Below are 22,576 nucleotides of genomic sequence, written 5' to 3'. Positions count from 1 at the left end.
GCTGTGACGCAATCTAAAACCTGACTGAAACTTTTCCCACATTCCATGTCCACTTAAAAATGCTTGAAGTTGCTTAAAAACAACTTTTTCAAGAACCTTGGATAAAAATGGTAATTTAGATATTGGTCTGTAGTTCAAAAGAACATCAGGGTCAAGGTTCTTCTTCTTGATTATAGGCTGTACAGCTGCATGTTTAAAGGCAGCTGGAACACAACCAGATGCAAGAGAACTGTTAATCAGAGCGAGGATAGTTGGTCCCACTGAATCAAAAGCCTCTCTAAAAAGGCGAGCTGGAACACAGTCTGTGGGAGAGTTTACAGGTCTCAAATTTTGAATCACCTCCTTTAGTGTGGAGAGTCTGACAGGCTCAAACTGCTCAAAGACAGCTCTGCTCTACAAGGCACCAGCACAACCTGAAACACAAAAAACTGAAACAAAAACAAAGCCTATGAGGCCCCACAGGGGGGCAAAAACAAAACAAAAGGCTGCAGCACATGGCTGAGCAACAGTCATAAGGTCACACAGTCCATGAGCCAGTTGCAAAGGCAACACTCTGGTGGTTGGCTGGGCCATGGGTCCAGATTGTAGAGTCCAAACAGTTCAGGAGGCCACCCGGGCCAAGGCACTAGACTCGGGGGCTGGCGGCGGCAATGCAGAACAGGGCCGCAATGCCAGTGGCGGTGCCTGTGGCACTGTGGCGACAGTACACCTGGCACTGTGACAAAGGCGACAGTACACCTCGAGCAACTTGGCAGGGACCCTCTGCCAATGCCAGCAAAGGCCCTCGGGCAACGTTGGCAATGATGGAGACCCTCTGGTGACTTGGCAGGGACCCTTGGGTGACAATGACGATGACGAACACCCTTGGTCGACTTGGCAGGATTCACAGGCTCAGTCCCAAGAGGCTCAGACTGAGTGGGACCCTCTGGAGGCTCGGACTGAGCGGGACCCCTCACCTCTGGAGAGAACGTGGACTCTGGCTGTGGTGAGGATGTGCATCCTGGCTCTTGCATTTCCAGTGGATCAGGACCCATCTGCTCCATACTCTCTCTCTCATGAGAGAGACACCACTGAGCATTGTTGATTGTCTTCCAGGGGCCAGAGCAGGCAACACTGAAGGAACCCTGAAACAACTGGCTAAGGATAAACGTAGATTTGGTAAAAGAATAATTCATCTTGGCAGTAATGACATCTGATTAATACGAGGTCACTGAAATTAATATTGAATCTGTGTGTAACTGCCAAAAAAAAAAAGTCTGACTCTGAAGTTTTTCTGGCTTATTTCTAGAAATCTAGCAAAATTGAATATATGAATAATATATGAATAATGTGACTATCCAGAGTCGGGACCAAGAAGCAGAGTTGCAGTCTTGCATGGCTCTCTGCAGCTTCTTGCTTCCTGTCATCCCCCCAAAACCCCATCCCCACAGAGACTGTGTCGGTTCCCAGACCACCAAAAACCATCAAAAAACAATTTCAGCATAAAAATTCACAAAGAGAGAACAATTTAACATCCTCAACAGGTAAAACAGCTAAATGTGGATTGTTAAACATTTAGGCTCTCTCTTCTAAGTCCCTGTTAGTAAATGATTTAATAATTGATTAACATGTTGATTTCTGCCTTATAGAAACCTGATTATAGCTAGATGAATATGTTAACTGTCAGAATGCTCAAAGGACAGGTTGAGGAGGAGAAGTAGCAGCAATCATCCATTCCAGCTTATTAATTAACCAACGATCCAGACAGAGTTTTAATTCATTTGAAAGCCTGACTTTTAGCCCTAATTGGAAAACTCAAAAAACAGTTCTATTTGTTGTTATCTATCATCCACCTGGGCCTTACTCAGAATTTCTATCTGATTTCTCAGATTTTTTGATGCTGAAAATTACAGCCCCAACACTGCATTTAATCTATTATTCAATTGGCTTCTCTCAAAATGTAAATGAGCCCACTCACCACATTCTGGATCTTGTTCTGACATAAGCGTAGAGACTGAACATTTAAAGTATTCCCTGAAAATCCTCTTTTGTCTGTTCATTTCTTAATTTCTTAATCTAAATGCTACTCCCACACAGGTCAATTATCTTGTTAATAGTGTTATGTCATCATTGCATACGACCCTGGATACTGTGACTGCTTTGAAAAAGAAAGCCTGAAATCAGAAGTGTTTGACTCCCTGGTATAACTTACAAACATGTGACTTAAAGCAGATAACCCATAAGCTGGAGAGGAAATTAATTTAGAAGATTCACATTTAGCATTGAAAAATAGTTTGTTGCTCTATAAAAAAGCCGGCTATAATGCTAGAAAACTAAAATAACCCCTGTTTTTTTCAGCACTGTAGCCAGACTGAGAAAGAGTCAGAGCTCTGTTGAAGCAAGCATTCATCTTAAGTAGTAAAGACTTCATGAATTTCTTCAAAAATAAAATCTTAACCATTTGAGCAGGGATTTTTTTCTTCACCATTGATAAGCATTTGTGGCTCCTGCAACACATAAAATCTGTGTTTTAAGTAATTGTGAAGGTTGCTTAATTTTGCCCAAAAAAAATTATGATGGTCTGAAACTCTCCTGCCAGGGTCACTGGAAGTTAGGCCTACCAAAATAACAGTAATCATTTCCTCATGGGATTGGAAGGACATATATTTATGTTTCCTCATGCACTAATAAACATGTTAGTTACAATCAACAGTTTAGTTTAAATATTGAACACCTGGTGAAAGATATGAAAGAAACAGTAACACAAAAATCACTGCTTGGTCATTTAAAGTCCACAAAGCACTGAATGACTGTGGTGTCAGTTATTGCACAGAGGCTGATCATATACATCACCTCTCATATGCCAAGAACCTTCACTGTTTTTCAACTTGAAACTTTCAACTTTGTCTTCTTTTGTGACAAAGAAGACAATGCTGCATGGTTAAAATAAAATATCTCACAGCAAATAGTTCTAGTAATTTTCATTTTATGACCACCCAGCAATAATGGCTTCAAAAAGGTGTTTTTCTTATAAACAACCAGGGAAGGATAAAATGCATTTAAGAATTTGCTGGATGTGTGTGTAAGAGCTCATCTGATTAGTCACTGTAGTAACTCAGCTTTCAGTGTTGTTTCCATGGCATATAACACCTAAAAGATAAGGTGTTGTCAATTTGAGTAGTCACAAACCCCTATGTCACAAATGAATGTCCAACTATAGTTCTCATCATAATGTCAATCGCAGAAAGTGACAGTATTCTCAGAGGTTTATATTTATTATGATTTTAGCATTTCTTCTTCCTGGTTCTTACTTAGCCATTTGCTTTTGAATTAATCTGGTGAATAAAGTCACTAAGGCTCATATGTACCCCATTAAGAATTTATGTAATTATTCTAGATGTTTTAGAGCTTTTACTTCTGGGGGATGTGTGCCACCTAAAGATTCTGCTGCCAGGAGGCTGAGGAGCAGCACTGGCAGACATCTGTGTGAGGAGTTATAGACTCAGTGATTTATTTGATTAAGAAACAAATATAACATCTTTATTTAAAGCAAAAAGATGACAAGGAAAGGATACTTAAAAGTAACTTATTCCAATCAGCAGGAGCCTGAAACATAACAAATTTTAACAACTACTTTAGATACAAAAGGTACATTAATGACAAGCTGATTACAGTTTCTCAGTGAATAACTTGAAACACCATCCATCCATCCATCCATCCATCCATCCATCCATCCATCCATCCATCCATCCAACCATTTATTTTCTTCGCTCATCTGGGGCCGGGTCGTGGGAAAAGCAACCTAAGGAGAGAAACCCAGACCTCCCTCTCGCCAGCCACCTCCTCCAGCTCATCCTGGAGAATACCAAAGAGTTCCCAGGACAGCCGAGAGATATAATCTCTCCAGGGTCTTCTCCAGGGCATCCTAAGTGGTGCCCAGGAGGCATTCCAGTCAGATGCCCAAGCCATCTCAACTGGCTCCTTTCAATGTGGAGGAGTAGCAGCTCTACTCTGAGTCCTTCCCAGATGGCTGCAGTCTTCAACCTATCTCTAAGGGAGAGGCCAGCCACCCTTTGGAGGAAACTCATTTCCGCCGCTTGCATTGGTGATCTTGGTCACTAGCCAGCCCTTGTCTGGCTGAGTATCATGGCCTCAGGCTTAGAGGTGCTAATTCTCATACCTGCCACTTTGCACTTCGCTGCGAACCATTACAGTGTCAGCTGGAGGCCACCACTTGATTAAGTCAACATGACCAGATCATCTGGAAAAAGCAGAGATGAGAGTTTAAGGCCAGCAAGGTGGAAACCTTCCAGAAGCTGGAAGCAGAAGGCTTCAAATGTAAGAAACATAATTGTTTTGGAGTGTAAGGATAGGGAGTTGGTACCAATGATACTGACACCTTATGTCAAGAGGCAGTTGAGTTTGGCAGACATTGTCCAGTGCTCTGTAAAAAAAGAAAACAAAGAAAAACCTATTGTGAAACTACGGGAGAGGTCTCCCGCCTGGAGAACTGGTGCCAGGAGAACCACCTCCTGCTCAACGTCAGCAAAACAAAGGAACTGATCGTGGACTTCAGCAGGAAGCAGCAGAGGGACTACCATCCACTTGTCATCAGTGGTGCTGAGGTGGAAAGAGTGGACACTTTCAAATACCTGGGAGTGACCATCTCACAGGACCTGTCCTGGACTCATCACATAAACATCACTGTGAAGAAGGCCAGACAGCGTCTCTACCTCCTCAGGCGGCTGAGAGACTTCAAGCTCCCACTCAAGGTGCTCAGGAACTTTTACACCTGCACCATCGAGAGCATCATGCGTGGGAGCATCACCACCTGGATGGGAAACTGCACTAAGCAGGACTTCATGGCCCTAAAAAGGGTGGTTCGTTCAGCTGAACGGACCATCAGAACCACCCTCCCCAACCTGCAGGACATTTACACCAAGCAGTGCAGGCTGAGGGCCATGAAGATCCTAAAACAGCCCAGCCACCCCGGACACTCTCTCTTCTCCCTGCTCCCATCAGGCCGGCGTTACCGCTGCCTGAGGACTAAGACTGAAAGGTTGAAGAAGAGTTTTTACCCACAAGCCATCCGTCTGCTCAACTCTGAGCCCTAACTGGACCATTATTGCACAATGTAAATATTATAATTTATAAAAGTGTGTATAGTGTATAGTATATAGAGTATAGTGTATAGTGTGAATTACTTTTTTTAATTTTTATTCTTCTTATTTATATGTGTGTGTATATAGGGTTGCAGGTACAAAATACATTTCACTGTGCATTGTACTGTGTATAACTGCGCATGTGACAAATAAACACTATCTTAATCTAATCTTAACCTTACAGAGTCTACTATATATAACAGTAGGAGGATAAAGATTAGTCTTAGAAGTATTCTGATACACTATGTCAGCATAATCTATTATTGGTAGACAAGCCTTTGTATAATAACGCATGTAAAACAGTGTCTGGAATAACACAGAACACCAACACCAAAATTAACATCCATTTAAAACAACATATTGCTTTCTATTGTGCAAATAGATGTTAAACCATGTCAGTGAATCACCTTGTGATGCGAAGGTATTTACAACAGTCAGTCTCAAAAGTCATGATTTTCTTTTTTGTTGGGACTGTAAGGACCAGGGATCTAAAGCATCTTTTAAGTCTGGGCTGTTGATGTTTTAAATGTATGTGGATTAAAAATGTTTTTTTTGTTTGTTTTTTTTTTGTACTGTTCAAGCTCTAGCTGTTCTGGTGGAGAAAAGAGATGTGTGGTGTGTGTGGGTGTGTGATCTCTAGTCTCTTAGATTTAACACTTGAATATTTCTTTGATACTGTTTTTTCCTAGCTTGGCTTTGTTTTTTCTAATGAGCACATTTGTGTTGTTCAGGATAAGTATGTGGAGGAGGGCAGACAAGAACTGCTATAATTTCTAACCGCCTTCTTCCATTTAGTGTTATTTTGCTTTCCTTTCTTCCTCAAGCTGTTTTTCGTGGCACATTCTTTGTTTTTGCCTTCACTGCCTTTTTACAGAGGTATAAATTGTCCTTCCAAGGATTCACTTTAAAACAAAAAAGCATAATACTGTGGCTTGCATATGAGGCCCAGTGTGAATGTAGGTGTGGTAGAAGTGAAGACTGAGAACTAGAGGAGTTCTGTAAGTGTACGTATGCTTCAAAGAGCCCAGGCCATTAAGTCTGTTGTCAGTGCACAGCTACAGGTTCTTGCCTGTTAATAATATTCATAACTTTGTCTGAATTAATAATGTTCATTTTTTTCTCCCTGCTGATCTTTGGAAAGACTGCAGGACACATATTTGCTTTATTTACCTACTGTTGGTGCTTTTTAAGTGAAATTATCTAAAAAATAATATGACCTATCTTAAAATTACCATATATATATTTATATGCATTGAGCTTGTACAGCTTATGGATGCAGCTTTCTAACAAAGCTTGCTGCCATTATTTGATAACTGAGCACTCCCATCTGGGTTACAAATATGATAACTTCCATCCATTCCATCAGTTTTCTCCTACTACAGTAACATGATGGAATTGAAACATTAACATTGAGGTTTCAAAATGCCCCAAACTAATGGATGATGTTACAGTGACTGATTCCATCTTTGATATACAATGTTTCCTCTATGGAGGAGATATTGCCCTTAGAATGTCCTGAACACAAAAACTATGAGAGAAACGGTAAAGATGGCTGTTGTCCTGCCCCTTTCTCCAAAGAGCTGATCAAATGCTTACAGCTTTAATAATGTGAAACTGTGGGAGGTCAAGATGTAACTTGCAGACAAAAACTCTTTTTAACCATTTTTAGGACAAAGTTTCCCAATTTAAAAAATTGATTTTTCTACATTTTTCTACATTCTAGTCTTTTTAAATGTTTTAACACTTGTTTACTTGATACATTATACATTATAATAATATTATTTACTCATACCATGTTCTAGCAACTACCAGCCTCCCTTTGTGGCTCTGATTGTCCCTATATATCATAATCCATAAAGCACCACAAAGTTAAGGATAATACTGATTAAATTATTTCTTTTCTTTCTTTTTTTTTAAACATTTTTATAGATATTGTGATATTATTGTTTTCTTGAATTCTTTTGGCATGACAGTTGTGTAGTGAAAATCTGACTTTGTGACAGGCCCAAGCACATATGCAAATGCAGTGAATATATTCCTTTTCACACTCCCTGATTCCCCTGTAGTAATTAGCTACCATACTTACAAGACCCCCAAATAGAATTTTATGTTTGCACAAATAGCTTTGCACTGCTTGGCTTGATTAGCCACCTATTTCTATATTGTGGGCTCTGAAGTGGGCATCAAAATGCCACAGTGATGGGCAAGGTCAATTTGAATGTACACTGTTGAAGTTGTTTCATGAGCTTCATGACTGTAAGTTTTCTGCAATCTGATAAACATACTGAACATGCTCACTTAGATTTTGAGATTGCATTTCTGGACCTGAACAGCCGCCTCTGGAGATCAGTTTTATCACACTGCAAGTTTGAATGTTGGCAAGGTAGAGATGAAGAAGTGGTTAGGTTTCTAACTATGGCTGACTCAAGGGTGAACTCAGGGTCCTGTTTTCTCTCTGATACTACTGTGCTCTAGGTGCCTTCTTATTCTCCTTACAACCAAAATTGTCATGCTACTTTGACTCAGCTTCTCCAGTATGTCCTCCATTGTAATTATCTCAAACATCTGCCCAGCCACACACACGGCAAACAAACACCGAACTGTGTTTTCTCTGTCTCGGGTGGGAATGCTACACTGCTTTCAGCTCTGAATATACAGTTTAGCAGTAACAATGGAGCACCAGACTGTGCTGTCAGCAGATAAATGTTGATATTCAAAACAGGTGTCTCCATATTGTGCTTGTGTTCATTTTTGAATATTAAGCTGAAGTATAGTGTGTGTTTGCACTTGTATTACTGTGTGTGTTATCTGTGTATGCAGGTCTCTCCCAGTTTATCCACATGGGAGAGGAGGTGGATGGGGTGGATATGAGGGCGGAGGTGGGCCTGCTGAGTCATAACATCCTGCTCCGTGGTGAGATGGAGCCTCGCTGCTATGGCAATGAGGCCTGCAAATTCTTCAACTTTGACACATTCGGAGGACATTTGAAGGTACACTCTTTACAGAGCAAGCAACCACTTGAAGCTGTCCCTCTGTTCTACTCATTTTTTAATCTTGTTCATCCTGATCACTCCCAACAAAAAATCTTTACATCTTTAACTCTGCCACCTCAAATTCAGCCTCCTGACTTTTTGTTAATGCCACTGTCCAAACTCCAAATCACAGATCATGGCAGGTTTTACCACTAACTTGTTAACCTTCCCTTTCACTCTTGCTGCTATTCTTCTCCCACAAATCACCCCTGACTCCACCCCTGCCTGCATGCCTTTCTTACCTCTCTTACACACTGTCCATTGCTTTGGATGATTGACCCCAGGTATTTAAACTCGTCCATCTTCACTACCTCTACTCATTGCAGCTTCCTCTTTCCACCTGTCTCCCTCTCCTTCACACAGATAGTCTCTCTTGCTCCCTATTACTGATGTATGTAAGGTGCCAGAGTAGCAGGTTAGGGCACACACTATTGTTTTATTGTACACACAGCTGGAAGAGTGTTCTTGCTCCCATGCTCTGTCAAAACTTGTCTTCCTTCGGCACCATAGCTACTGCAGAAGTTACTGCTCCACCTCTCCCTCCTACAGCCAAGCCACAAATTATACCCTGCCAGCACATACTGCCTGACTTAGGCCGGGGATCCATGCAGCCTAACCTACTCCCTCCCTCCTGTAAGCAAGAGAGGATGTTGGCCAAAGCCATTTGCGCCCCTGGTCTCTGGACCACCTAAAATTTAAAAGGTTCCAAAGCCAGATACCCCTGGGTTATCTTGGGTCCTCATGTGGTGGAGCCACAGTTTACAACTGATGTAGAGCACTGAGTAGTTAACTCCATGCACCTACTGGTTAAGGGTGTGGAGCAGAGGCTTCCAAGAGAAGGCTCATTTCACCCTCTCAAATGCTACCTGGCACCACACCATCTAGCGGAAAAGAGCTAGAGCACATTTCCTGGTAAGATCAGATAGGGGGATGGGCAGGTCATTGAGGTTTGGGATGAACCTCTGGCCGTAGCCAGAAACTGCCTCAGCTCCTTTTTCGTCTTGGGCAATGGGCAAGCTGCAATGGGGCAGGCATTTTGTCCACTTAAGTCAAGTCAAGTCAAGTTTATTTATAAAGCACATTTAAAACAACGACGTTGACCAAAGTGCTGTACAAGATCTGTAACCCCAAGGACTATACTAAATAAAAATTAAAAAAATATATAAATAAATAAATAAAATAATAAAATAAAAATAAATAAATAAAAACATTAAGAACAATAAATAACATAAGAAAATTAAAAATTAAAAACTTTTAAAACAAGTACCATAAAATACCATAAAACTGCAGCCAAATGCCAAGGAAAAGAAATGTGTTTTTAATAGAGATTTAAATGTGTGTATCGTCTGAGCTATGCGGATATGGAGAGGTAGATCCATATCTACCTCTCCATAGATATGGGGCACATCTGTCCCCCAAGTGATTTCCCAGATACTGTACCTGCCATCCGACTGCGCATTTTTGCTGGTTGGCAGTGAGCTCAGCCTCCCTCAAGGATTCCAGCACTGTGGGGACCCCCTGCATATATTCTGTCCAGGTGTTGCTGTAGATGATTCAGGTGTCTGCAGTATAGGGGCACAGTCTCCAGTTGATGCTCCACAGGTTCACCCTACCTTTCCACAGCATCAGCCATCCTCTCATCACTGCTAAATGCAGCACACACAGTCCCAGTCAAAAGTCTGGACATACCTTCTCATTCAATGTTTTTATTTTTTTTTTTCTACATTGTAAATTAATACTGAAGTCATCCACACTATTAAGGAGCAGAGAAGGATTCATGTAGTAAAATTAAAAGTGTTAAACCAAAATATGTTTTAGATTCTTCAAAGTAGGAACCTTTTTTGTTAACTAAATAATTCCATATGTACTGTATTTCTTCATCGTTTGGATGACTTTATTATTAATCTACAATGCAGACACTTTTTAAATAATGAAAAACCATGGAATTAGAAAGTGTGTCCAAACTTTTGACTAGTGCTGTTCATCCATCCATTCATCCGTTCTCTTCCTTTTATCCGGATCGCAGGGGCAGGAGCCTAAGCAGAGAAGCCCAGGCTTCCCTCTCCCCAGCTACCTCCTCCAGCTCATCCGGACTGTACTGTATACCACATTTCCTTTTTTTGTTGTGAATGCACCTCCACACATAGGCCCACCAACATATTAAATCCCAGTCAATATGTACCCAAAAGCAGGGGGTGTGCAAGGCAGGAGCTAACTGTAGCTTTGATTCTATGTATTTTGCCCTTGTGCTTAATTTCCACAGGCACTGCAGGATATCTGTTAAAATCTCCTATACATACTTAATATCTACACACAATGCCTCAACTAAAGCCCCAGGTTGTGGTGAATCAGAGACTATGTACAGTCCAAATCCAGCATTGCCCAGTGTATTCCCCTTTGCATTCTTATGGGAACATTGAATGTCCCTCCTGGGGACCAGGAGAAGGTGTCAGAGGCCCAGTACACTGCACCATCTGAACTATCTCCATGAGCAGGCACTCATTTCAGTGGCTGGGCTGCCCCCACCTCCAGAACTCCTGTCCTGATGTATGAAAACCCTCTAGTGTGCTAAGTGCAGCTCCAGCAGCCAACAAGGCTGGAAGCAACAAAGCAGGGACAGTTGGGCAGGGTCCTGGAGAGGGAAGGAATTTCTTCTGCTGTGCTGGAACCAGATGTAGGGCCATTGGTCCTCAGCCAGCTGCAACTTGGTCTCTTGCATTGAGAGGTTGCCAATTTTCTTCAGACCTACAGACTTCACGTGGCCTTCAGATTAGCTCAAGAACAGTGTGTAGAGAGCTTTATGAAATGAGTTTCCATGACTGTGCATCCAAGCCTTATATGACCAAGCACAGTTCAAAGTGTTGGATGTAGTGGTGTAAAGCTCACTGCCACTGTACTCTAGTGGTGGAGATGTGTTCTCTGGAATGCTTAATCAAGCTTCTCCATCTGGCAATTTAATGGATGAGTCTGGGTTTGCTGGTTGCCAGGACAACAGTGCTTGTCTGACTGCACTGTGCCAAGTGTGATGTTTGGTGGAGGGGGAATTATGGTGTGGGGTTGTTTTTCAGGAGTTTGTCTTGGTCTCTTAGTTCCAGTGAAAGGAACTCTTAATGCTTCAGGCATCTTGAACAATTTCATGCTCCCACCTTTTGTGAAAGCAATTTGGGGATGTCCCCTTCCTTTTTCAACATGACTGTGCACCAGTGCACAAACCAAGCTCCATAAATACATGGATGAGTGAGTTTGATGTGGAAGAACTTGACTGGCTTGCATAGATACCTGAACTCAACCCAATAGAACACCTTTGGGATGAATTGGAGAGGAGACTGTGAGTGAGGCCTTCTCTCCAACATCAGTGTCTGACCTCACAAAGGTGCTTCTGGAAGACTGATCAAAAATTCCCACAAACACAGTCCTAAACCTTGTGGAAAGACTTCCCAGAAGAGTTGAATCTGTTATAGCTGCAAAGGGTGGACCAACATCATATTAAACCCTATGGGTTAAGAATGGGATGTCACTCAAGTGTATCATCTGTCCGAGGGTAACTGGGGTGAGAGCAGTCCCTGATCATGATTTGTGCTGTTAAAAAAACAAACAAATCAGGAATCTTGAGCTGACAGATTGTTGCTTTCTCCATGATCAGAGTCAGGACCCTTGGTTCTCTTTCAGAGAGAATGGTTTATTGCTGACCAACAGAGTGGCTAATATTTCCCATGTTTCTCATTTCTTATAGTGATTTTCACTCTCTATTTGGGGGCTTTGAGACTCTGTGAGGAAAAATTTGTCTGCACAGCTTTTGGTTTTAGTCGCTGCTTACAACCAGCAGCATTTGTGAGCTCTTTTAGTTGATTAAATGCTTCAAATAAATGATGAGAGAAGCCCAAAGGACCCAGCAGCAGCTCATTTCGAAGCTGACTGTTCCAAAATTATTTTCCTGTTCCTTTCATTTTTTTTTCACCATCTGTGACAACAAATAACACTTGCATTGCTCATCATAGGTTATAGTATGTATTAAATATTTAGGATGTTTTAAACATAGGAAATATTGTTGCTTTAGTAGGAGAGGGTATTTAGACCATATTAAGACCAGCAAGTTAAAACTGTCAAAGAGCCTTTTAAAAAAGACATTTTTTAAAGCATTATTGTTATACTGAAACAATTTCTAGTGCTTTGTTTCTTGTAACCCACTGTACATTAAAGCACCACTACAGCAAATGATGCAAGCTGTAATTGAAGTGCATTAACATCTACATTCTTCATTTAGATTAGTGCTCATTAAGACTCTCAGACCTCTGTTTTAATACCTGCTCATCACTGAAATGTCTTTCTTTTCTGTCAGCCTTGCAGCCTATTGGGCAAAAAGGAAACAGAGAGAGACATGTTGAGGCAGGAAGGAAAGGGAGGACTTTATACCCCCTTTTCCTGAGGGCAAGCTATCATATTCTATTATAAATTTCCATCACAACCTCATGCCACATATTTCTCATGCATTTTGTGTACAGAATGAAATGGTAACATGCACGCACACACATGCGCACACACACACGCGCGTGCACCCACAGGGGGAGAATCTGATCATAATAATTGCCTCAGAACATGGTTCTCCTGTAGCAGTTGTGTCAATCCTATTGGGAAAACCTCGTATCTCCACAATTAGCTGGTCACAAACTAAATACCACTGACGTTGATTCAACGTCAATTTTTTATTTTTAACAGCCAGGGGTTCTAGTCTTTTCACAAAGACTATGATCTTAGGTCTTGCAATAAAGATTAATGTAATTATGAGAACTGTTTTCTCATGATTCTCTGGCTTTTCAGACATAGCTGCATCTCATCACAGAGTCACTCTGCTCTCCAGTGTCTCTTTTTCACTACAGTATCTCCATCTGCCATTCTTCTTCATTTTCCACAGGAAATTATCCATAGTGGCCAAAAGTGTTTTGGGTGTGTTTGTTTGTGGGATTGTTTTGTTTTGTTTTATACCATGCTGTAAACATGTTTTTATAAAATTATGTAAACTCGTGCATTTTGAAATGGGAGTCTGTGGGATTTCTCTTGTTCTAGTTTTGGAACTTTGATTTTCATTTTTTAGCCTCAGAGGTTACATTCATCCTTCATATGCAGTATATGTGCTCAACATAGAAATGGAAAATTTTCATGCTATTACATTCACGTACCTCCATTTGCTTTTTTTTTTTTTTTTTGCTTTTGTCTGATTGATGCAGCAACCTGAGCTCTCTGACTGTAATTTATCTACTGTCCTTACCAGGTGGAGCATGGTTTTAGGGCAGTTCATATATCTGGGATGGAGCTGCAGCACATGGGCCAGCAGACAATGGGACACTACCCTGTCCATTTTCACATGAACGGAGATGTGGATGAGAGAGGAGGCTATGACCCTCCAACGTCTGTCAGCGATCTATCCATTCACCACTCTTTCTCCCGCTGCGTCACCATCCATGGCTCCAATGGACTGCTGGTCAGTTAAAAAATTGTATAATTTAATGATGTACAGAATGAGGGTGTCCAAACCTTTGACTGCATTTATGTATGTATAAATACATACAATATATGTATGTATAAAAATACATGTATAATAATGCATGAAAGTGAAACTGCCAATTTGCCAGTCAACCTATGTCCCTACCCTTACCTGTGCTCACAAGCTCTGGATAATGACCAAAAGACTGGGATGGCAGATACAAGCAGGAGAAATTACTTTTCTACAAAGGGTGGCTGGGCTAAACCTGGGCTAAAGGGTGAGAAGTTCACTCATTTGGGATGGACTTGCATTAGAACTGCTACTCCTCCTCCAAAGGAGCCAACTGAGGTGGTTCAGGCATCTGACCGGGTACCTACTGGGTGGGGTGTTCTGGTCTTGTTCTACTGGGAACAGGCCCCAGGGCAGATCCAGGAGAGGCAGACCTGACTGGAGAGATTACAGTGGAGGAAATAATTATTGATCCCATGCTGAATTTGTAACGTTGCTCACTTCCAAAGAAATAATCAGTCTCTAATTTTTATGGTAGTTTCATTTTAATTAAAAGAATAAATAAAATTAAAATCTTGGACAAGAACCTCCTTCCCTCAGTCAGAACACTGAAGATGGTTCATGGCTGGGTCTTCCAGCATGACAATGACCCAAAATATACTGCCAAGACAACAAAGAAGAGGCTAAAGAAGAAGCACATCGTGGTCATGGAGTGGCCTAGCCAGTCTCCAGCCCTCAATCCTATTGAAAATTTGTAGAGGGAGCTGAAGTATCAAGAGAGTTTCTGTAAAGAGGAGGGGGGCCAAAATCCCTCCTTAGATGTGTGCACACCTCGTAACCAACTACAAGTATCTTACTGCTGTGCTTGCCAACAAGGGTACCAAGTACAAGTTATTTTTAGCTATTTTTATTTTTCACTCAATGGAAATCAATATCTAACTATTATATAATGTGTTTTTCTGGATTTTTGGTTGCTATTCTGTCTCTCTCTCCATTAAATAAATAAAGGTGGTGTATTAGGATTAAGGCAAAGAAAAATTTCTTCACACTACGCTCTAACTCCTCTACACCACACTTGTCAGGCAGGGTGATTTAGTAAGCGAAAATGTATCTATTAACATGATAAATCACAAAGGGCTTGTTTCCTTCTTACTTGCTATAGCTTTGTATCCACATAAAGTAGAGATGATAACTGATCTCAGAGCAGTAAGAACAGAGCCAGCAGCAACTTTTCAAGCATACTGGTCTCCCATTAGTCTCCCGTCAAAGGCCCCAGGTTTATCTACAATGCACATGTGCAAAACACCAGAATAAGCTGATGGCCTTTCACCTTGACAAGCCTTTGTTAACAGAACACTGACACCCGTGATAACAACACATGCCACAGATTCCAGTGTCTCTTGGTCAGGCATAATTAAGCATGCTTCCAGGGACAATAGAAAACTTCACCACAAGATTACTGTAATTTAAATAATTGATGGAAATGGGTGAGAAGCTTTATGCCAGAACATTGTTTGAGATGCAAGTAAAGAGAGATCCCCTTCATTTTTATGTTTTAATTGATGTCCATTTTTAGATTTCACTAGACAAGCACTACCAGCCTTGCTTGCCCTGATGGAATATCACTGATTTAACCCTTTTTCATATGTTTGGCACACCTAAATGGAAATCCTACAACAGAATAATTGTAGTGCCAAAATACAGACTGAGTGTGATTTGAAAGGAAACATGCTATTTTCTTTAAAACAGTTTAACATGTAAATGTAATATAAACCTAAACTATACCCCTGGTGGATGTTGACACTCAAAGAAATTGTTGTTTGTTCTAGCCTTGTGTGGAAAATACAGACATGGGAGTAAGGCTGGAGAAGTTTACTTATATAGCTCCAAAAAGAAAATGAAGGAGGTCATCATTCAGCTTAAATTGAAATTTGCCTATCAGAGATATCAAATCTTTAGGAGGCCAAATCAAAAAAAGCTGTTACATTCTTACAAAAAAGGAATGCAGTGGCCAGGTCGACAACATCAAAAGCTCTAGAAGACAACATCTGGCGAAGTCCAAAGTCGACAATATAAAGACACCTTAATGAATGGAAATACAGAGGGTTCATAAAGGGTACAAATCACTAGTTAAACTCAAAAGGAAGAAGCCAGAAAAGATCTACAAGAGCCTGCACAGTTCTTGAAAAAAAACATTAGATTAGATGAAACCAAAATTAACCTGAATTTCAAGGTTGAAGTCTGATTAAATTTGGTGTAAAAGTGACTGAAATTACTGTATGAACCCCAAAGGAAACACATTTAGTAAATATTGGTGCATTTGATAAAGACTTACTCTTTGGATAGTTGATACTTTTGATAAAGACAGTTTTTTCTACAATTAGATTTGGCAAGCCATGAATTAGTGTGACCTAGTCTACAATCAATAAATGCTTTCTGTTGCCTCCCAGGTCAAGGATGTGGTGGGATATGACACACTTGGCCATTGTTTCTTTACGGAGGATGGTCCAGAAGAAAGGAACACATTTGAGCACTGTTTGGGTCTGATGGTGAGAGCAGGCACCCTGCTACCTTCAGACAGAGATAGCAAAATGTGTCGTGACATCACTGATGGAGCTTACCCAGGATATGTACCCAACCCACGTCAAGACTGCAGGTAAGAAAAAAACAGAGAGGGAACCATACATAAACTGCATGCACTCTTTCATTTCTTCAAGACATTGGAAGTTCATAAAGGGATCTAGCAAATGGAAATCTAAACGAACTAACTTAACACTGAACTTTTGATTTAAGCTCAGAAAAAATCCAACATATTTAATTCAGCATAAGAAGTGTAACTTTAATGAAAGGTCTGGTTTCATGTCAAAAGTCTGACTTAAATTGAACAAATCAGAACATTCTGATCTTTTTCTGACTCATGGCATAGAAATTGAACATTTAACAGTATTCCCAGAAATACCTCTTTTGTCTGATCATTTCATAATAACATTTAAATTTACAATGTTGAATTACAAAGCTGTAAGGAATACATTTCATAACAGTAAATATCTCCCTCAAAGTGTTGTAACTAAGTTCAAGGGTGTAATTCCTCCACTGTTATCATCTTTAATTCCTTGTGCCAGCACAATGCAGAGCAGCTACCTAAACTCTACTTCCACATAGGCCAGTTATCTCATTAATAGTGTTACATCCTCACTACATACAACCCAGGGTATTGTTGCTCGTCAGTAAAAGAAAGATGAAATCCCTAGTATTACTCGCAAACGCACGCTTTGAAGTTGATAACCCATAAGCTTGAGAGGAAGTTACTTTTCACTAATTTAAAAGATCTTTATTTAAAAAAAGAGTTTGTTGCTCTTTTTTAAAAAAGCCCTCTGTAAAGCTAGGATATCTTACTATTCATCATTCATTTAGTTAAATAAGAACAACCCTAGGTTTCTGGCGCACTGACTCTTTGTTGAGCTAAGTATTCTTTAACCTTATCTAGTAAATTTTAGCCATTAGAGAAAAAAGTAATCATAACCATCTCACAGCTGTATCATTTACAGCAACTTTCAATACTACTGATGTTTATTTAGACTCCTTCGCTCTGATCTTTTTGAGTTAACTCCAAAATTGCTTCCTACAAACAATCAGCATGTTTATTAGACCCCATTCCCACTAGACTGCTCAAAGAAGTCCTACCATAAATTTATGCATCAGTCTTAAATATGATCAAGCTGTCACTTAATGGACTACGTACCACAGGCCCTCAAGGTGGGAGTAATTAAACCGTTACTTAAAAAGTCATCAATCAATCCAGCTGTCTTAGCTAATTATAGGCTAATCTCCAACCTTCCTTTTATCTCAAAAATGCTTGAAAGAGTCATTGTAAAACATCTAACTGATTATCTGCAGAGTAACGGTTTATTTGAAGAGTTTCAGAATCAGAATTCATCACAGTAAAGAAAAAGTGATCTCTACTAGTGATCTTAGTTGTGGAATCATCTCTATACTTGTCCTGCTAGACCACAGTGCAGCATTCAGTACTGTTGACCATAATATTTTATTACAGAGATTAGAGTTAAAGTTATCGCTCTGCAGTGGTTTGAATCATATAGATCGAATTCCATTTTATATATATATAGGGGTTGGACAATGAAACTGAAACACCTGTCATTTTAGTGTGGGAGGTTTCATGGCTAAATTGGACCAGCCTGGTGGCCAATCTTCATTAATTTCACATTGTACCAGTAAGAGCAGAGTGTGAAGGTCCAATTAGCAGGGTAAGAGCACAGTTTTGCTCAAAATATTGCAATGCACACAACATTATGGGTGACATACCAGAGTTCAAAAGAGGACAAATTGTTGGTGCACGTCTTGCTGGTGCATCTGTGACCAAGACAGCAAATCTTTGTGATGTATCAAGTGCCACGGTATCCAGGGTAATGTCAGCATACCACCAAGAAGGACGAACCACATCCAACAGGATTAACTGTGGACGCAAGAGGAAGCTGTCTGAAAGGGATGTTCGGGAACTAACTCGGATTGTATCCAAAAAACATAAAACCACGGCTGCCCAATTCACGGCAGAATTAAATATGCACCTCAACTCTCCTGTATCCACCAAAACTGTCCGTCAGGGGCTCCACAGGGTCAATATACATGGCCGGGCTGCTATAGCCAAACCTTTGGTCACTCGTGCCAATGCCAAACGTCGGTTTCAATGGTGCAAGGAGTGTAAATCTTGGGCTGTGGACAATGTGAAACATGTATTGTTCTCTGATAAGTCCACCTTTACTGTTTTCCCCACATCCGGGAGCGTTACGGTGTGGAGAAGCCCCAAAGAAGCGTACCACCCAGACTGTTGCATGCCCAGAGTGAAGCATGGGGGTGGATTAGTGATGGTTTGGGCTGCCATATCATGGTAAATGGACTAGCTCTTATATAGCGCTTTTCTACTCAGTCAGAGCACTCAAAGCGCTTACACAACATGTTTTACATTTACCCATGCACTCACATTCATACAAGCACTTCCATGTTTCTACTAAGCTAAGTGCTTTTAATTAACTAGCATTCACACACATTCATACTCCGACAGGATGGTCGGAGAGCAACTTGGGGTTAAGTATCTTGCCCAAGGATACATTGGCATGTAGCCTGGAGTAGCCAGGAATCGAACCGCTGACCTTCCGATCAGTAGGTGACCTGCTCTACCTACTGAGCTACAGCCACCCCATCATGGCATTCCCTTTGCCCAATACTTGTGCTAGATGGGCGCATCACTGCCAAGGACTACCGAACCATTCTGGAGGACCATGTGCATCCAATGGTTCAAACATTGTATCCTGAAGGTGGTGCTGTTTATCAGGATGACAATGCACCAATACACACACAATGCTCAACTTGAATTTATATGGTCATGCATGATGTATTTCCCAGGATTGTAAGGGCACAATATAATTTCTTGATTCAACTAAGTGAATAGGGAAATAGTTGACTCAACTTGAATTTGTATGTTAATACATTTTCTATCTTCAAAGATTTTCAGAAAACAGTATTAGTTGTTGTCTCAAATATTTCAGTTATGAAAAAGGCAAACAATAAAAAGCTTACTTATTCAATCAAGTTGGCGTTTTTACAGTGAGGACTGATTTGCCTTGGAAAACCCTACCAGGGGGCAAATGCCACTGGACAGCATAGACCCTGTGATCCACTGGGATACACAAACCCCTCCACTACAATAAGGTTGCAGTTTTAAGACAAGTTTGATTAGAAAGTGTTCCTTTAATTTTTTTTTTTTTGCGCAGTGTATCATGATGTATCATGTAGCCTCACAACAACCTAACAACAAACTAAAATCACAGACCAAATAATACTGTAGCTCAGGCATGTACAGTACTAGTTTCAAATACTATAGACAACAGAAAGCACCGGTTAATCTTAAGTTAATACCGTTCCATAACATTACATTTTATTCAAGATGGTCTTACAGAAATTTTGTTTTCTCAACACTTTTCAAAAGTTAGAATGTTATGCCAATAGGCCAATAATAGGCCAATAATGGCCTATGTCATTTTTTTCAGGTTTTTTCAGAAACAAAATCTTGAAAATATGATGATTTAGGTGAAAATAAAACCTCAAGGGCCCACAGTGGTGTACTCAGAGTGGAGACAGGCAGCACTTTAGCATATGTATGGGTAAATTACCTTCTTGATTCAGCTTCTTGAAACTTTCCCATGACCCTCAGTCAGATGTATTGACAATAAACAAGTAGGAGTAGTGAAATTGTCTCAAACCTGCATTATTTCGAATGGCTAGCAGGGGGCGACTCTTGCAGAAAGAAAACAGGCCCCACAAATCTTAGAAACATGGTGTCAAACCAGATACTTACTCTGGATGGCATTACTTTGGCCTCCAGTAACACTGTGAGAAATCTTGGAGTCATTTTTGACCAGGATATGTCATTCAATGCACATATTAAACAAATATGTAGGACCACTTTTTTGCATTTGTACAATATTTCTAAAATTAGAAACATCCTTTCTCAGAGTGATGCTGAACAGTTAATTCATGCATTTATTACTTCTAGGCTGGACTATTGTAATTCATTATTATCAGGCTGTCCTAAAAGCTCCCTGAAAAGTCTTGAGCTGATCCAAAATGCTGCAGCTAGAGTACTGACAGGGACTAGAAAGAGAGAGCAGATTTCTCCCATATTGGCTTCTCTTCATTGGCTCCCTGTTAAATCTAGAATAGAATTTAAAATCCTTCTCCTCACATACAAGGTCTTGAATAATCAGGACCCATCTTATCTCAAAGACCTCATAGTCCCATATCACCCCAACAGAGCACTTCGTTCTCAGACTGCTGGCTTACTTGTGGTTCCTCGGATACTTAAGAGTAGAATGGGAGGCAGAGCCTTCAGCTTTCAGGCCGCTCTTCTGTTGAACCAGCTCCCAGCTTGGATTCAGGAGACAGACACCCTCTCTATTTTTAAGATTAGGCTTAAAACTTTCCTTTATGATCAAGCTTATAGTTAGGGCTGGATCAGGTGACCCTGAACCATCCCTTAGTTATGCTGCTATAGGCCTAGGCTGCTGGGGGGTTTCTTTTCCTTCACCTTATTTACTTTGTTTATACTCCACTCTGCATTTAATCATTAATTGTTATTGATCTCTGGCTCTCTTCCACAGCATGAGGCGACTGTTTGTTGTGATTTGGCACTATATAAATAAAATTGAATTGAATTGTTTTAGAAGTCTATGAAAAACAGACTGAACTACATACTTGATTTATTACTTCAGTGAAGTTCTTCTTGATTTTATAGTCCCAATTACGAGTTTCAAAACTTCTTTAATAGAGCACGATGATCACGTTAGAAATTGTAGCCACATGTAAGGTGTTTGTGTACTTCTGACAGTAATTCCTGAAATCTTTGTTATAATAAAGATTAAATAACAGCTATTTTTGCTAAATTATGACAAATGCAGAAACAAGATGTTGGAACACAGCTGGTATATGTGTGCCAGACCTATAAAACTGCAAACAGCATGGCTTTACTAGCAGAATACTTGTTGTTGCATTTGCATTATAAGCAAACCAGATATATTATGGATTATGGATGTAGATTTAGTTGAAAAGTTTTAGGAAAAGCTTAGCTCTGCTTATACCGTCATACCCTCTACATACATACAGTAGAGGGTAGCCCCCCCATCTAATCATCATTTTCTTTGAAAGGCATTATATTTCATGCATAAAGATGCAGCTCAGAATATAAAGCAGTTCAATCCAGGTCACATGACTTTTTTTATCTCATCACACTGCCTCTGCCTTTAGCTGCAGAGCCAAAAAGCCAAGGTTACGCATAAAGGCACTGGCTTTCACTGATATGGCGTAATCTACTTGCTCTCCATCATGACGGCACTGGAAGAATTTACTATTTCTAATATTATTCTACCCCTGCTCTGCTCTTTTGCTTTGATATGCTCTTTTTTCTACTTTTCTTTCTAATCTCCTAATTTATCTATTTATAACAGTCTGGTAATGTGCAATGTGTTCAATTTATAATAAGTCATACTGTCATATTTGTCAGTATTGTTGGATTCCAGCAATGATTTCCAAATCCCAGTGTATATACTACTATGGCCCATAAATTCCACTTATAATCAAACATGACTGCACTGACAGCATTCCTTACTATTATTTGTGATGATTAATTTCCAGTCAGCTTCTCACACTCCCTTATGGCTTTTTCTGTCTCCTCACACATTTTTGTTGTACATGTGTATATATTTGTGTATGTATTTAAAATTGAGCCAGATAAATGTGCAGGGCCCAAGTGCTTTTCAATTTGTGTGTGTGTGTGTTTGTGTGTGTGTGTGTTCATTTGGCAAAACAAATTATCCATCCAAGTCATGCCCTTCAGATTAAACAGCAAGATATGACACTTGGTTATGTTTTTAAGCATCAGTGAAGGTGCTTCAAACTGCCTTTGACAGACATATGCAATGTTGTTTTTAACAATTGCCACCTTACCTGTACCTGTTTTAGTACATCAACACACGCGACTAAATAAAAAAACAATTCTTTTTTTTTCAGTAAAGGTGTTCAGTACTTTGCAGTGTGAATAACAGATCAATGTATAACTAACTGCAAAGGTACATTGGTTTGTGTGTCTGTTATATTGCATCATCTTGTTTACATTTTTAAAATCAATTCATACAGTATTTAATGTGGGAGGTAACAGTAGTGTCAAATTTCATTTAAAAGGAGCAATAAAAGTACAGTAAACACATCCTCTGTTCTTAGAAGAAGAAGGAAATACCAAATCATGATGATGCAAAGATCCATTGCCTAGAAAAGGAAGATCCAAACAAACCAGATCTATTTCCAAACTAAATATTGGTGCTGGACATTTATGCAAAATTATA

General features: G+C 40.1%; 1 protein-coding gene across 6 annotated transcripts in view; it reads left to right on the top strand.

Moving 5' to 3' along the window:
- Window positions 1-22,576, top strand: part of cemip (cell migration inducing hyaluronidase 1) — a 306,192-nt gene that overhangs the window by 215,877 nt on the left and 67,739 nt on the right. For all 6 annotated transcript variants that reach the window (XM_030725200.1, XM_030725199.1, XM_030725203.1 and 3 more), the window contains 3 exons: window positions 7,962-8,131; window positions 13,443-13,652; window positions 16,115-16,320. In XM_030725200.1, the coding sequence (XP_030581060.1) occupies window positions 7,962-8,131; window positions 13,443-13,652; window positions 16,115-16,320 (586 nt within the window). The remainder of the gene's footprint in view (window positions 1-7,961; window positions 8,132-13,442; window positions 13,653-16,114; window positions 16,321-22,576) is intronic.

Source organism: Archocentrus centrarchus, unplaced genomic scaffold (genome assembly GCF_007364275.1).
Source record: "Archocentrus centrarchus isolate MPI-CPG fArcCen1 unplaced genomic scaffold, fArcCen1 scaffold_48_ctg1, whole genome shotgun sequence".
NCBI classification, from domain to species: domain Eukaryota; kingdom Metazoa; phylum Chordata; class Actinopteri; order Cichliformes; family Cichlidae; genus Archocentrus; species Archocentrus centrarchus.
Note: the sequence above shows the minus strand (reverse complement) of the source record. Positions and strands in the feature narration are given on the sequence as shown.